Genomic DNA, 13,691 nt, shown 5'->3' on the forward strand with positions numbered 1-13,691 from the left:
CGGTTGCATCATGGTCTGGTACGGAAACATGATTACCCAAGAATGTACAATACTGCAGAGAACCGGACTTTGACCAATACATCATGGCACAATGTACCCCACCATTGGTAGTATTTACAGCCTCATGAAGGACGATACTTTAACAGCATTGATCTTGGGTTCCAAGCTCATAGCTCCCTGAAAGTGGCTATTGATAGGGTAGTTAAGAAGTCATATGGCATGTTTGTCTATATTAGTTAGGGCATTGAGTTCAAAAGCCATGAAATTATGTTGCTGCTTTATAGTTACGTCCAGGATGCTATTGGTGCAATGAGAACACCATTGATTACCCATAAGACATAGGAGCAGAATTAGACCACTCAGTCCATTGAGACAGCTTTGCTATTCGATCATGGCTGATATACTTTCCATCTCAACTCCATTCTCTTGCCTACTCTGTGTAACCTTTGATGCCTTTACTAATCAAGAACCTATCAACCTCTGCTTTAAATACACACAATGATTTGGCCATCTGTGGCAATAAATTCCACAGATTCAACACCCTCTGGCTAAATAAATTCCTCTTCATCTCTGTTTTAAACAGCCATCCTCATATTCAGAGCCTGTGCCCTCCGGTACTAGACTCACCCACATCCAATCTATCTCAGCCTTTCAATAGACAATATGCTTCCATGAGATCCCCCTTCTCCATTCTTCTAAACTCTAGTGAGTACATGCCCAAAGCCATCAAATACTCCTCCTACCTTAACTCCTTTATTCCCAAGATCATTCTTGTAAACATCCTCCAAACCCACTCAAATGCCTGCACATTGTTTTTTTAAGTATGGGGCCCAAAACTGCTAACAGCATTTCAGATGTGGTCTGACTAATACCTTATAAATCCTCAGCATTACATCCCTGATTTTATATTCTAGTCCTCTGAAAACGAATGCTAACATTGTATTTACCTTCCTTATCACCAACTCAACCTGCAAGTTAACTTACACTTGGACTCCCAAGTCCCTTTGCACCTCCTAATTCTGAATTTGTATCCCATTTAGAAAATAGACTATGCCTTTATTCCTTCTACCAAAGTGCACAATTATACACTCCCCTACACTATATTCAATCTGCCACCTCCTTGCCCATTTTCTTAATCTGTCGAAGTCTCTGCAGACTCAGTGCTTCTTTAACTTCATTTGCCCCTCCACCTATCTTTGTAGCATCCATAAACTTTGCCGCAGTGTCTAGGGTGGGTAGTTAGACTTGCACTTGTTTATGGGAGATCACGCACATATCCCTCATGTGCAGTGGTGTTACCCCAACAATGTTGCGATGAGCCAATTAAATTAGTAATCATACAGCTAACTCAACTAATTTCTTCTGCCTGTCCATACCCTTCCATTTTACTCACATTCACATGCCTATCTAAACATTTCATAAAAGTCTGCAACATTCTTCCTCTACCACCACCACAGAAGCACATTGCAGACATCCACCACTTTCTGCGTTTAAAAAAAACCTGCATATCTTCTGTGGATGAATTTGCCTTGCACAAGCATCATATGCACAGGACGTGTTATAAGCAGTATTCACAAGAAAGACACAATTTTATTTATATATTGAGATATAGCACAGCGCAAAGCACATCATCCAGCAACCTCAATTTGACTCTAGCCTAATCGGGGCAATTTATAATAATCAATTAACCTAGTAACTAGTGCGTCTTTGGACTGTGGGAGGAAACCTTAGCACCTGGAAGAAACCCACGTGCTCCCTTTAAACTCATCAGGACCCTGGTTCCCACTCCCTTTAAACTCACTGAAACACCATTTTCCCCACTCCCTTTCAACCCAATGGAACCCCATTATTCCCTTTAAACCACTAGGACCCCATTTCTCCCTTTAAACCCAGTGGGACCTCAACTCCATTTAAACCTACTGGAACCCCTATTCCCATTCCGTTTAAATCCACTGGGATCCTGTCTCCCACCCCCTTTAAACTCACCAAGGCCGTTTCTCACTCCCTTCAGACAGAGACCCTGTTCACCATCCGTTCCCTTTAAATTCACTGAGATTCCACTTCCTTTTCTCCTGTTAAACAAAGGCCCTGTTTCCATCCCTCCCATTAAATAAGGGCCCTGTTTCACTCTCTTCCCATGAAGCAAGGGTCCTGTTTCCCACTCCCTATAAACTAACTGTTGCGATGTTTCCTACACTCCTTCTAGGTTCACTGGAAAGTATACAGTACTGTGCAAAAGTCTTAGACACATATAGCTACGGGTGCTTAACACTTTTGCACACTATAGTAATTTCATGTATTGCACTGTACTGCTGCAAAAAAATAAATAAATTTCATGACATATGTGAGTGAGTGACATGATTCTGATATGGGTCTCTATTGTGGAGTGAGAGAGGAATTGTAGTTGGGAAAAGAAGTGAGGGAGAAGCAGCAGAGACAAATCCTGTAATGATCAATAACCAATTGTTTGGAATCCAATTACCTTGCCGCATGTCTCAAGGCCGGTTATGTCTGCATCAGTGCTGCTCCTCACTCCTGGCGCTCATTCTCTGCCACCGGCTCCACACCTCTCCCATAGCTCTCCACCCTCACTGTGCCCAAACATCCTTTATTTCCTCCTGATTTAAAAACTCATTCACTGCTCCATGTTGACAAATACAGTACTGTCCAAAAGTCTTAGGCACCCTATATAGATGTGCCCAAGACTTTTGCATAGTAATGTATAACACAGGGTAACTTCAATTTTATAAATACTTTAATTAATCGGAATTTCAATTCTGCACAACATCCAACAATCAAGAACATCTACCAGACCAGTACCACCGAAGTCCCAAACCGACAGGATTACTGGAATATTACTAGACTGTCCACCTTCTTTCATGAGTTTGCCCCCTACCTGTCTGAAATGGGTGCCCGCCATCAATTTGCACACACAGCTGCTGCCTGACCTACTGAGTTTTTCGAGCAGTATTCCAGTGTTTACAGCCTTTTGTATCTCCATTTTCTGATGTTACAATCCTATTTACTGTAGTATATTTGTTTTGCTCTCAGAATTATTCACAAAATTCCCGGAATATTCCTCTGACTCATGCCCTTCTTCTATCCACTCCCTCCTTATCCCTCCCTCCATCCTCCCCATCCAATCCCCTCCCTCCATCCGCCCCCATTCGGTACCCTCCTTCCTTCCCTCCACCCCTTCCCTTTTGCTCCCTCACTCCATTTACTTCTGCTCTCCCCACTCCCTCTCTCCAGAAGAAGGCACCACTGTGACAAGGAGTTTCTCACCGCTGTCTCAGGAATGCCATTGATAATCCGAGTCAGACTCTGGAGTTCACTGCCACTGGCATTACCCAGGATGCCAAGGGAATCGGGGGGATTATCTCCCAGGAGGAAGAGATTAATAGCTTCCTGGCGTTGATGGCACGTATGACGGGGGTCAAAACTGCCAAGAAAAAATGAAAGTAGATGGGGTTAGCTGAAGAAACAGAAAGGAAGATCACAACGTGGAAGTGGTGTAGACCAGATTGAGCGCAAATGCATATTCACTGAATAGAGGCTATATTTAAACCTGATCAGTATTGCTGTGGAGAGGATGTTTCCAGTAATGTGACAGCCTAAGAACTGAGGACACAGAGTCAGAATGAAAGGATATCGCTTTAGAATAGAGATGAGGAGAAATTTCTTTAGCCAGAGAGCAGTGAATCTGTGGAATTCACTCCCACAGATGGCTGTGGAGAATGTCATTAGGTATATTTAAAGCAGAGGTTGATAGGTTCCTGATTAGTAAGGGTGTCAAAGGTTACAGGGAGAAAGCCGGAAAATGGGGTTGATAAATTGGCCATAATTAAATAGCGGAATAGAAAATATGGGCCGAATGGCTCCTCTGCCTTATGGAAAGTGAGTGGTGAACAAACCATTTGGTGCACCGACCTTCATCAGACAGGACACTGTGTACAGGAGTTCAGATATTAAGTTGCAGTTGGGAAAGATACCTATGAGATTACACTTCAAATATTGTATGATCACCCAATTATAGGAAAGACATGTTGAAACTGGGAAGAGTGAAGAACAGATTCGCAAAGATGTTGCCAGGACATGGGAGCTTGTGTTGGGGAGTGAGGTTAGGCAAGTTAGGTCTTTATTTCTTGCAATGTAGGAGACTGAACGATGACCTCAAAATTGCTGCACAAGTTAATGCAGTTGACAGGGTCATTAAGAAGGCATGTTGGCCTTCAATAGTAAGGGGGTTGAGTTCAAAAGCCACAAGGTAATGATCCAGCTCTATGAAGCCCTAGTTAGACCCAACTTAGAATGTTGTGTTTATTTCTGATCACCTCATTATAGGAAGGATGTGGAAGTTTTACCAAAGGAGGTGATAGGCGTAAGAATAAGGAATTGCTCTATCAAAGGAGGCATAAGGCACTGCTTCCCTCCTTTAGCCTGCAGGTCACCCTTGGGCAAGCTGTGGCACCTGATTAGCTCTCCCGATCAGGGTCACATGAAGCCATGGAAACAGGTGACGGATGGTCATATGAGCAGCTGATGCATTGCACAAGTCCTGGTTATGTGACCAACAATACCAGGTAGAAAATTTCTGGAGTATTGGTAATGGCTGGGCTCACCCATCTTATAAAGACGCTGCCCAGAAGAAGGCAATGGCAAACCAGTTTTTAGAAAAATTTGCCAAGAACAGTCATGGTCATGGAAAGATCATGATCGCCCACATCATACAACACTGCATGCAACATAATGAATGAACGTTGAAGCTTTAGAGAAGGTGCAGAGTAAATTTACCAGGATGCTGCCGGGATTGGAGAGCCTTAAGGAAAGGTTGATCAAGCTAGGGCTTTTCTCTTTGGAGCAAATGAGGGTGACAGGTGACTTGACAGAGGTGTACAAGATGATACAAGACACAGATCGACTGGGCAGCTAGAGACTTTTTCCCAGGGCACCCAAAATGAAGGGGCATAAATTTGAAGAAGTTTATTATTTACCATTTACGTAATGAGAATGAGATACAGCTCGGATAGTCCCTTCCGGTCCTTCAAGTCGCACCGCACATCAACCCACCAATTTTAAAGCTAGCCTAATCATGGGACAATTTACAGTGACCAATTAACCTACCAACTGGTACATCTTTGGACTGTGTGAGGAGACAAGAGGACCTGTGAAAAACCCACACTTTTTATGGAGAGGACATGCAGACACCCTACATATGATGTCGGAAATGAACTCCAACGCCCACAGCTGTAATAGTGCCGTGGTAGTGGGATGTCAGAGGTAATTTTTTTCCCCCCCAAACAGAGTGATGAGTGTGTCGAAGATTCTTTTAGATAGGCAAAAGGATAATAGAAAAATTGAGAGATATGTAGGAGGGAAAGGTTAGACCAGTGGTTCCCAACGTGGGGCGTACGCCCTACAGGGGGGTAATTTGATTTTTAAGGGGGGCAATTTGAGAATGAGGTATTAACACTGAATTTTTTCTAGTAAGTTTGTGTATGAGTGTGTGTGCGAGTTAATACACACGTGTATATACAGTATCCATACATAAAAATACTTGTGTGTATGTACATGTGTAATTGCGTATGTACTGTATATATAGTGTATCACCATCATTACAACAATCAAATGGCTTTCATAATTAAATTAATGAATTGACTGATGTAGGAAGGAACGAATGAACAAGTCGAAACACGTAAGAAACTCGTACGAGGTCGCGCCAATGCTGCTTTTTGCAGTAGCTTTCGATTCTTGGTGGTGTGAAGGTGTGTACATTGCGTCATCTCTTTTAAACGGTGTATCTGTCTTTGTATGCTGTAGAAACGAATCGGCATTGTTTTATTTATTTATTATTATTATTATTTTAATATCACTTAATGTTCTTTTTTTTACAATTTCTTAGTAATTTCTTCCTCAGAACTTTAACAGTCCTTAGGTTCTTTTATTTTTCTCTTTCATGAATGCCATGTTCTTTGAAAGCTTGTTTAAGTCAAGTTAATGGTCTTTTAGGTTTCCTGCAGGTGAATAGGAGTTCACTTTTTGAATATTAAGAATTATATATCACAACAGGGGGCATCAGGATTTTAGAGGTGATTAGGTGGGGCATGGCCAAAAAAAGGTTGGGAACCATTGGGTTAGACTGATGTCAGGGTAGGTTAGCATAACAGTGCTATAATACTCTATGTTCTATGATCTTATCTCAGGCCTCAGTTGGTCAGAGTCAACTCCTCAGCTGGGGGAGTGTAGAGATGATTTTTTTTGGTGGTGGGGCTGTCAGTGAGGGTTGTGGGGACGGGGAGCTGCAAATGAAATCAAATTATTTCACTTCAAGTTCACTTGATTGAGCTCTGCTAAGAGCACAGAGAGCAATAAGATTGTACAGCACAAAATTAGACCCTTCAGCCAATCATTTTCTGTGCAGACTCCTGTTTATTTCCCCCATCTACTCTAATCCCTTTTCCCTGCATTAGTTCTTGCCTTTTCACACTTTACCTATTTTAATTTCAGTCTAAATGTCTGTTCACCAACTCCGATCAGGGAGCAGGCTATGTAGCATCCATGCCAGGACCACCAGACTCAACAAAAGTTACTTTTCCCAAGCTGTATGGCTGATCAATCCCTCCACCACAATCCCACCCTTCCACCCCCTCAACCATTTTTGCACTACTTATTTAATTTATCTATTTAAATAAATAAATAAATATATTCATTTATTTATTTATATGGTTATATATCCATATAACCATATAAAAATTACAGCACGGAAAAACAGGCTGTCTCGCCCCTTCTAGTCCATGCTGAACGCTTACTCTTACCTAGTCCCACCGAGCTGCACTCAGCCCATAACCCTCCATTCCTTTCCTGTCCATATACCCAACCAACTTGACTTTCAATGACAATACCAAACCTGCCTCCACCACTTCTACTGGAAGCTTGTTCCACACAGCTACCACTCTCTGAGTAAAGAAATTCCCCCTCGTGTTACCCCTAAACTTTTGTCCCCTAACTCTCAATTCATGTCCTCTTGTTTGAATCTCCCCTCCTCTCAATGGAAAAAGCCCATCCACGTCGACTCTATCTATCCCCCTCATAATTTTAAATACCTCTATCAAGTCCCCCCTCAAACTTCGATGCTCCAAAGAATAAAGACCTAACTTGTTCAATCTTTCCCTGTAACTTAGGTGCTGAAACGTAGGTAACATTCTAGTAAATCTCGGTTCTCTATTTTGTTGACATTTTTCATATAATTCAGTGACCAGAACTGTACACAATACTCCAAATTTGGCCTCACCAATGCCTTGTACAATTTTAACATTACATCGAAACTCCTATACTCAATGCTCTGATTTTTCAAGGCCAGCATACCATAAGCTTTCTTCATCACCCTATCCACATGAGATTCCATCTTCAGGGAACTATGCACAATTATTCCTAGTTCACTCTGTTCTACTGAATTCTTCAATGCCCTACCATTTACCATGTATGTCTTATTTTGATTACTCCTACCAAAATGTAGCACCTCACAGCATTAAACTCCATCTGCCATCTTTTAGCCCACTCTTCTAACTGGCCTAAATCTCTCTGCAAGCTTTGAAAACCTACTTCATTATCCACACTGCCATCTATCTTAGTATCATCTGTATACTTACTAATCCAATTTACCACCCCATCATCCAGATCACTAATGTATATGATAAACAACTTTGGACCCAGTCCATATCCCAGAGGCACGCCACTAGTCACTGGCCTCCAACTTGACAAACAGTTAACTACCACTACTCTCCGGGATCTCCCATCCAGCCACTGTTGAGTCCATTTAACTACTACAATATTAATACCGAATGATTGAACCTACCTAACTAACCTTCCGTGCGGAACCTTGTCAAAGGCCTTACTGAAGTCCATATAGACAACATCCACTTCTTTACCCTTGTCAACTTTCCTAATAACCTCTTCAAAAAATACAATAAGATTTGTCAAACATGACCTTCCATGCACAAATCCATGCTGACTGTTCCTAATCAGACCCTGTCTATCCAGATAATTATATATACCATCTCTAAGACTACTTTCCATTAATTTACCCACCACTGACGTCAAACTTATAGGCCTATAATTGCTAGGTTTACTTTTAGAACCATTTTTAAACAAGAGAACAACATGAGCAATACGCCAATCCTCCAGCACCATCCCCATTTCTAATGACATTTGAAATATTTTTGTCAGAGCCCCTGCCATTCTACACTAACTTCCTTAAGGTGCTAGGGAATATCCTGTCAGGACACGGAGATTTATCCACTTTTATATTCCTTAAAAACGCCAATAATTCCTCCTCTTTAATCGTCATAGTTTCCATAACTTCCCTACTTGTTTCCCTTACCTTACACAATTCAATATCCTTCTCCTTAGTGAATACACCATACTTCATCATACCCCTCACCTGTACCAACAGCCAGCCCTCATGTTGTGCCGGAAGACTACTGCTGTCCTCAGGGTTGGGGAGCAAGATCCATCTGCCGCACTGTGCAGAATACTCAGGCTGGTGCCAGGACTGGTTAAGGAATCCAGAGTAGAAGGCAGTGATGGGAGAACAGGCCCAGACCTGCATGGGTGACAGAAGCCCTCCACACAACCTGCCCAACTCTCCCTACAATACAAATGGGTCGGTGACTGGGGACAGCAAACTTGACCACTGACCACCTACGCTGCTTCCCATTGGATTCATTTGAGACTTGTAGAGCCCAGTTCTACTTAAGATTCAGTGGGGGACTGAACCTTACGAGTGTCCAGCTCCCTCAGCAGCCAGTGATAATTGAACCAACCCAGTGACCTATTCCATGGGCACTGAGTGAAGTCTGGGCAACCCCAGAGTCATGTTCTACAGCAGATCCAGTGGAGACTGGCACAACACAGTAACCTGCTCCCTAAGCATCCAGTGGATACAGATGAGCCAGTGCCCTGTTCCACTAAGGATCCAGCAGAGACTGAACTGGATCTGTGTTGGGTTCAACCAGGGTCGAGGCAGAGGCAGATGCAGAGTAGCACCCAGTTCCACATGGGGTACAGTGACAACTGACAGCCTAGACTCCTGTGCCACTGGGGACACAGTGGAGTCTGAGCCAGTGCACAGCACCGATTAATTGGGGAACCAGTGCAGACTGAACCACTACAGAGGAAACGACAGCTGCCACCAAAGGTCTAGTGCAGAATAACCCACCCTATTGCCACACTGGATAGAGTGGAGTCTTACCAAGCCCAGTGCCCAATTCCACTGGGACCCAACTCAGTGCCCTGTTCCTCAAGAGATCCAATGAACACTAACAATATCCATGTCCTCCTCCTTGAGATTTCGGTATCTTTGGCAGATTGGCGAAATACAGTGGCCCAACCCACAGTAGTAACTACCCAAGGCTGCCCTGGGGTAGCTCTAATGCAGGACCTGGTTCAATAGCCCACATCATTGTCTCCCATACACCCCTCATGGAAAAAGGATATGCAGAGTCCTTCCCTCTGAAGGCCAGGATGGGCTTCCCAGTCAGGTAACCAGGATTCCCGCTCAGTCTCTTTGCTATGCTGTTCCCCGGATCCTGGACATGAAGAAAAGACATTGCTGCATTAATATGGAAAGCCACAACACACAAATCGCCCAATCAAACTCCAGCATGCCTTAAGCTAACAAAGGGGTCAATAGAGGAGGAGTCCTGACAGACCAGGGCTGCGGATGCTGTGCAAGCTTCAACTGACTATAACATCCCAGGACAGTGCTCAAGAGGGAGTGAGAGATGAGCTGAATTAGCATGGTTTGTTTTACAAGGCTGAAACACAACTACATGGGTACTGCTACAATGAAATGCCAATGCCGAAATCACAGCAGTGAACTATAACAGACAACAAAGCAAACAAGTCAATAAAATACTTAACACCACAAGTGCATGGACTCACACTCACACCAGCAACTTTCTTCACGCAATAACACAAAAATGGAGAGCACACACACAGAATCAAAATACACCCAGTGGCACTTCATTGGGTTCAGGAGGTACCTAATAAAGTGGCAACTGAGTGTAGTCGTGTATGTTTCTGGTATTCTGCTGCTGTAGCCTATCCACTTCAAGGTTTCATGTGCTATATGTTCAGAGATGCTCCTCTGCACACCACTAGTGTAACACATGGTTATTTGAGTTACTGTTGCCTTTCTGTCAGCTTGAACCAGTCTGGCCATTCTCCTCAGACCTCTCTCATAAACAGCCCTTTCACTGGATATCTTTTTTGTTCTTCACACCATTTTCTATAAAGCTGGTGTCCGTGAAAACACAGGAGATTAGCACATAGTAAGATATCACCCTGTCTGGCACCAACAATTATTCAACAGTCAAAGTCACTAAAAGCGCATTCCTTCCCCATTATAATGTTGCTTTGAATGAAATACCCAGGATTCCTCGGCTGCATTAGGCTAGGGAAGACAATCTCCTGCCCTGCCAAACTTGTGAGATTGAGGAGTGAGCCCACCCCAAATCCCCTGTTCATGTGGATGCTGTGTAATTCACTACCCTGTTACAAATGAGTGTCACAAAATAAATGACAGTATACCACATACAATTCAGATTTATCTTTATAATTCTTAATGTGATTAAAGAGTTAGTAAAGAAAAGAACAAAAAAGAAAAGGGCCCATTTTGATGAAACAGTCTAATGTGCACAAGTTCATGCTTGAAGTTTCCCAAGTCACTGATCCTCAATTGATCTTACCCTTGGCTTCATTGAATCACAGTTCCACTCCGAATTGAATCCTACAATCTCTTCTCTCTAGCATCTTCTCTCTCGAACAAAAAAAAACCCAAGCCCAACCTTAGTGTCCCTCACCAGAGAAACCTCCTCTTCAATTCAACCATCCTAACTGGATGGTACACAATTCACCTCATCTTTTACCTTCAACAATAACCCAAACACAAGCTGAAAATAAACAGTTCACACAGAACAGCACAAAATGAAGTAAATACAGCATAACAGTAGAAATATAAAAACAAGCAGCTCACACAGAACTGCTAAAATGAAATACAGAACAGCACAAAATGAAATAATACAGCATAACAGTAAAATATGAAACAGGGCATTACATGCTTGACCATGCTTGCATGCTTTTATGTATAGAGTTGCTGACACATGATTGGCTGATTAGATATTGACATTAACAAGCAGGTGTGCAGGTGTACCTAACAAAATGGCCACTGAGTGAGATGATTTAGACTCTAGCAAATTTCTATACATGTACCATGGAGAGCATTCAAACTGGTTGCATCACTGCCTAGTATGGAGGAGCTACTGCACAGGGTAAGACAGAACTGCAGAAGGTTGTGAACTCAGCCAGCTCCAACACTAGCTGCCTCATGATTGGCTGATTAGATATTTGCATTAATGAGCAAGTGTATAGGTGTACCTAATAAAGTGGTCACTGTGTGTAACAAGGGCCTGCAAAGTCTATTACTGAACTATACCGACAATGGTTAGCAAGCCTAAAATATAGAAGCAGGTTAGCAAGGTTCTGAAATTCAGGACACAGAAATTATCTATTTAGAGATACAGCACAGAACAGGTCCTTCTACCACAATGAGCTGCACAACTCAGCAACCCACCCACCTGACTCTAGACTAATCACAGGTCAATTTACAATAACCAATTAATCTACTTTCCGGTACATCTTTGGACTGTGGAAGGAAACTCAAAGAAACTCAGGTTCTTTGAGGAGGTGACCAGGCATATAGATGAGGGTAGTGCAGTGATCTACATGGATTTTAGTAAGGCATTTAGTAAGGTTCCACACTTCCGCACGGTAGGCTTATTCAGAAAATCAGAAGGCATGGGATTCAGGGAAGTTTGGCCAGTTGGATTCATAATTGGCTTGCCTGCAGAAGGCAGAGGGTTTTGGTGGAGGGAGTACATTCAGATTGGAGGGTTGTGACTAGTGGTGTCCCACAAGGATCTGTTCTGGGACCTCTACTTTTTGTGATTTTTATTAACGACCTGGATGTGGGGGTAGAAGGGTGGGTTGGCAAGTTTGCAGACGACACAAAGGTTGGTGGTGTTGTAGATAGTGTAGAGGATTGTCAAAGATTGCAGAGAGACATTGATAGGATGCAGAAGTGGACTGAGCAGTGGCAGATGGAGTTCAACCCGGAGAAGTGTGAGGTGGTACACTTCGGAATGTCAAACTCCAAGGCAGAGTATAAAGTAAATGGCAGGATACTTGGTAGTGTGGAGGAGCAGAGGGATCTGGGGGTACATGTCCACAGATCCCTGAAAGTTGCCTCACAGGTAGATAGGGCAGTTAAGAAAACTTATGGGGTGTTAGCTTTCATAAGTCGAGGGATAGAGTTTAAGAGATGCGATGTAATGATGCAGCTCTATAAAACTCCAGTTAGGCCACACTTGGAGTACTGTGTCCAGTTCTGGTTGCCTCACTATAGGAAGGATATGGAAGCATTGGAAAGGGTACAGAGAAGATTTACCAGGATGCTGCCTGGTTTAGACAGTATGGATTATGATCAGAGATTAAGGGAGCTAGGGCTTTACTCTTTGGAGAGAAGGAGGATGAGAGGAGACATGATAGAGGTGTACAAGATATTAAGAGGAATAGACAGAGTGGACAGCCAGCGCCTCTTCCCCAGGGCACCACTGCTCAGTACAAGAGGACATGGCTTTAAGGTAAGGGGAGAGAAGTTCAAGGGGGATATTAGAGGAAGGTTTTTCACTCAGAGGGTGGTAGGTGTGTGGAATGCACTGCCTGAGTCAGTGTAGAACATTGTGTAATGTTCTATGTTCTAAACAACCACACCTGAGGAAACCCACGTCCTTCACACTGAGGACATACAAACATTGCAGATGACACCAGAACTAACTCCAAACTCCAAAACCCAAGCTGCAATTCCATCATGCTACCGCTAAATATCAAGACCAAGTAGTCACGGCACTGAGCAAAAAGACCAGCGTCTGCAACCGGGCACTGCGGTAATATAGTGGTTAGCATGACACTGTTAGATTTTGGGAGGTTCCAGGCTATGGAGTTCAATTCCAGTGCCACTCTGACTCTGTATGTCCTCTCAGTGGAATGTGTGGGTTTTCCCTGGATGCTCCAGTCTCCTCCGACAATCTAAAGACATATCCACATAGGTTAATTGGTCATTGTAATTAGACCATGAGACATAGCAGCAGAATTAGGCCATTTGGCCCATCGTGTCTACTCTGCCATTCAATCATGGCTGATGCTTTTTTCTATATCCTCCCCAACCCCAGTTCCTGGCCTTCTCCCCATAACCTTTGACACCATGTCCAATGAAGAACCAATCAATCTCTGCCTTAAATATCCCCAATGACCTGGCCTCCACAGCTGCATGTGGCAACAAATTCCACAAATTCACCACAATTTGCCTCCTAATTAGGTTCGGGTTAATTGGGGTATGGAGTTGCTGGTGTGGCATGGCTTTATTGCAAAATAAATAAATATAAATACATAATTACACATATATCCATATACATACACATACATGCATATATAGATGCCTACACGTATCCCCAGTGATAAGACAAGTACAGCAGAAGACTGTGATTCCCCCAGTTTATGAACTTGAACAGCACAGGTCTGTAATCCCCCACTGATGAACAAGAATACCTGGAGTCTATAAACTTCAGTGATGA

General features: G+C 43.1%; 1 protein-coding gene across 5 annotated transcripts in view; it reads right to left on the bottom strand.

The window, feature by feature from the left end:
• Positions 1-13,691, bottom strand: part of LOC132380506 (tectonic-3-like) — an 85,106-nt gene that overhangs the window by 10,208 nt on the left and 61,207 nt on the right. For 3 of the 5 annotated variants that reach the window (XM_059949363.1, XM_059949365.1, XM_059949364.1), the window contains 3 exons: positions 9,496-9,587; positions 8,441-8,542; positions 3,286-3,442 (listed from right to left, as the gene is read on the bottom strand). The exons of 1 other annotated variant lie outside the window; for it this stretch is intronic. In XM_059949363.1, coding sequence (XP_059805346.1) covers positions 3,286-3,442; positions 8,441-8,542; positions 9,496-9,587 — 351 coding nt within the window. The remainder of the gene's footprint in view (positions 1-3,285; positions 3,443-8,440; positions 8,543-9,495; positions 9,588-13,691) is intronic. One more of the 5 variants, XM_059949366.1, reaches the window with a different exon arrangement.

This window comes from Hypanus sabinus, chromosome 24, assembly GCF_030144855.1.
Source record: "Hypanus sabinus isolate sHypSab1 chromosome 24, sHypSab1.hap1, whole genome shotgun sequence".
Taxonomy (NCBI): Eukaryota; Metazoa; Chordata; class Chondrichthyes; order Myliobatiformes; family Dasyatidae; genus Hypanus; species Hypanus sabinus.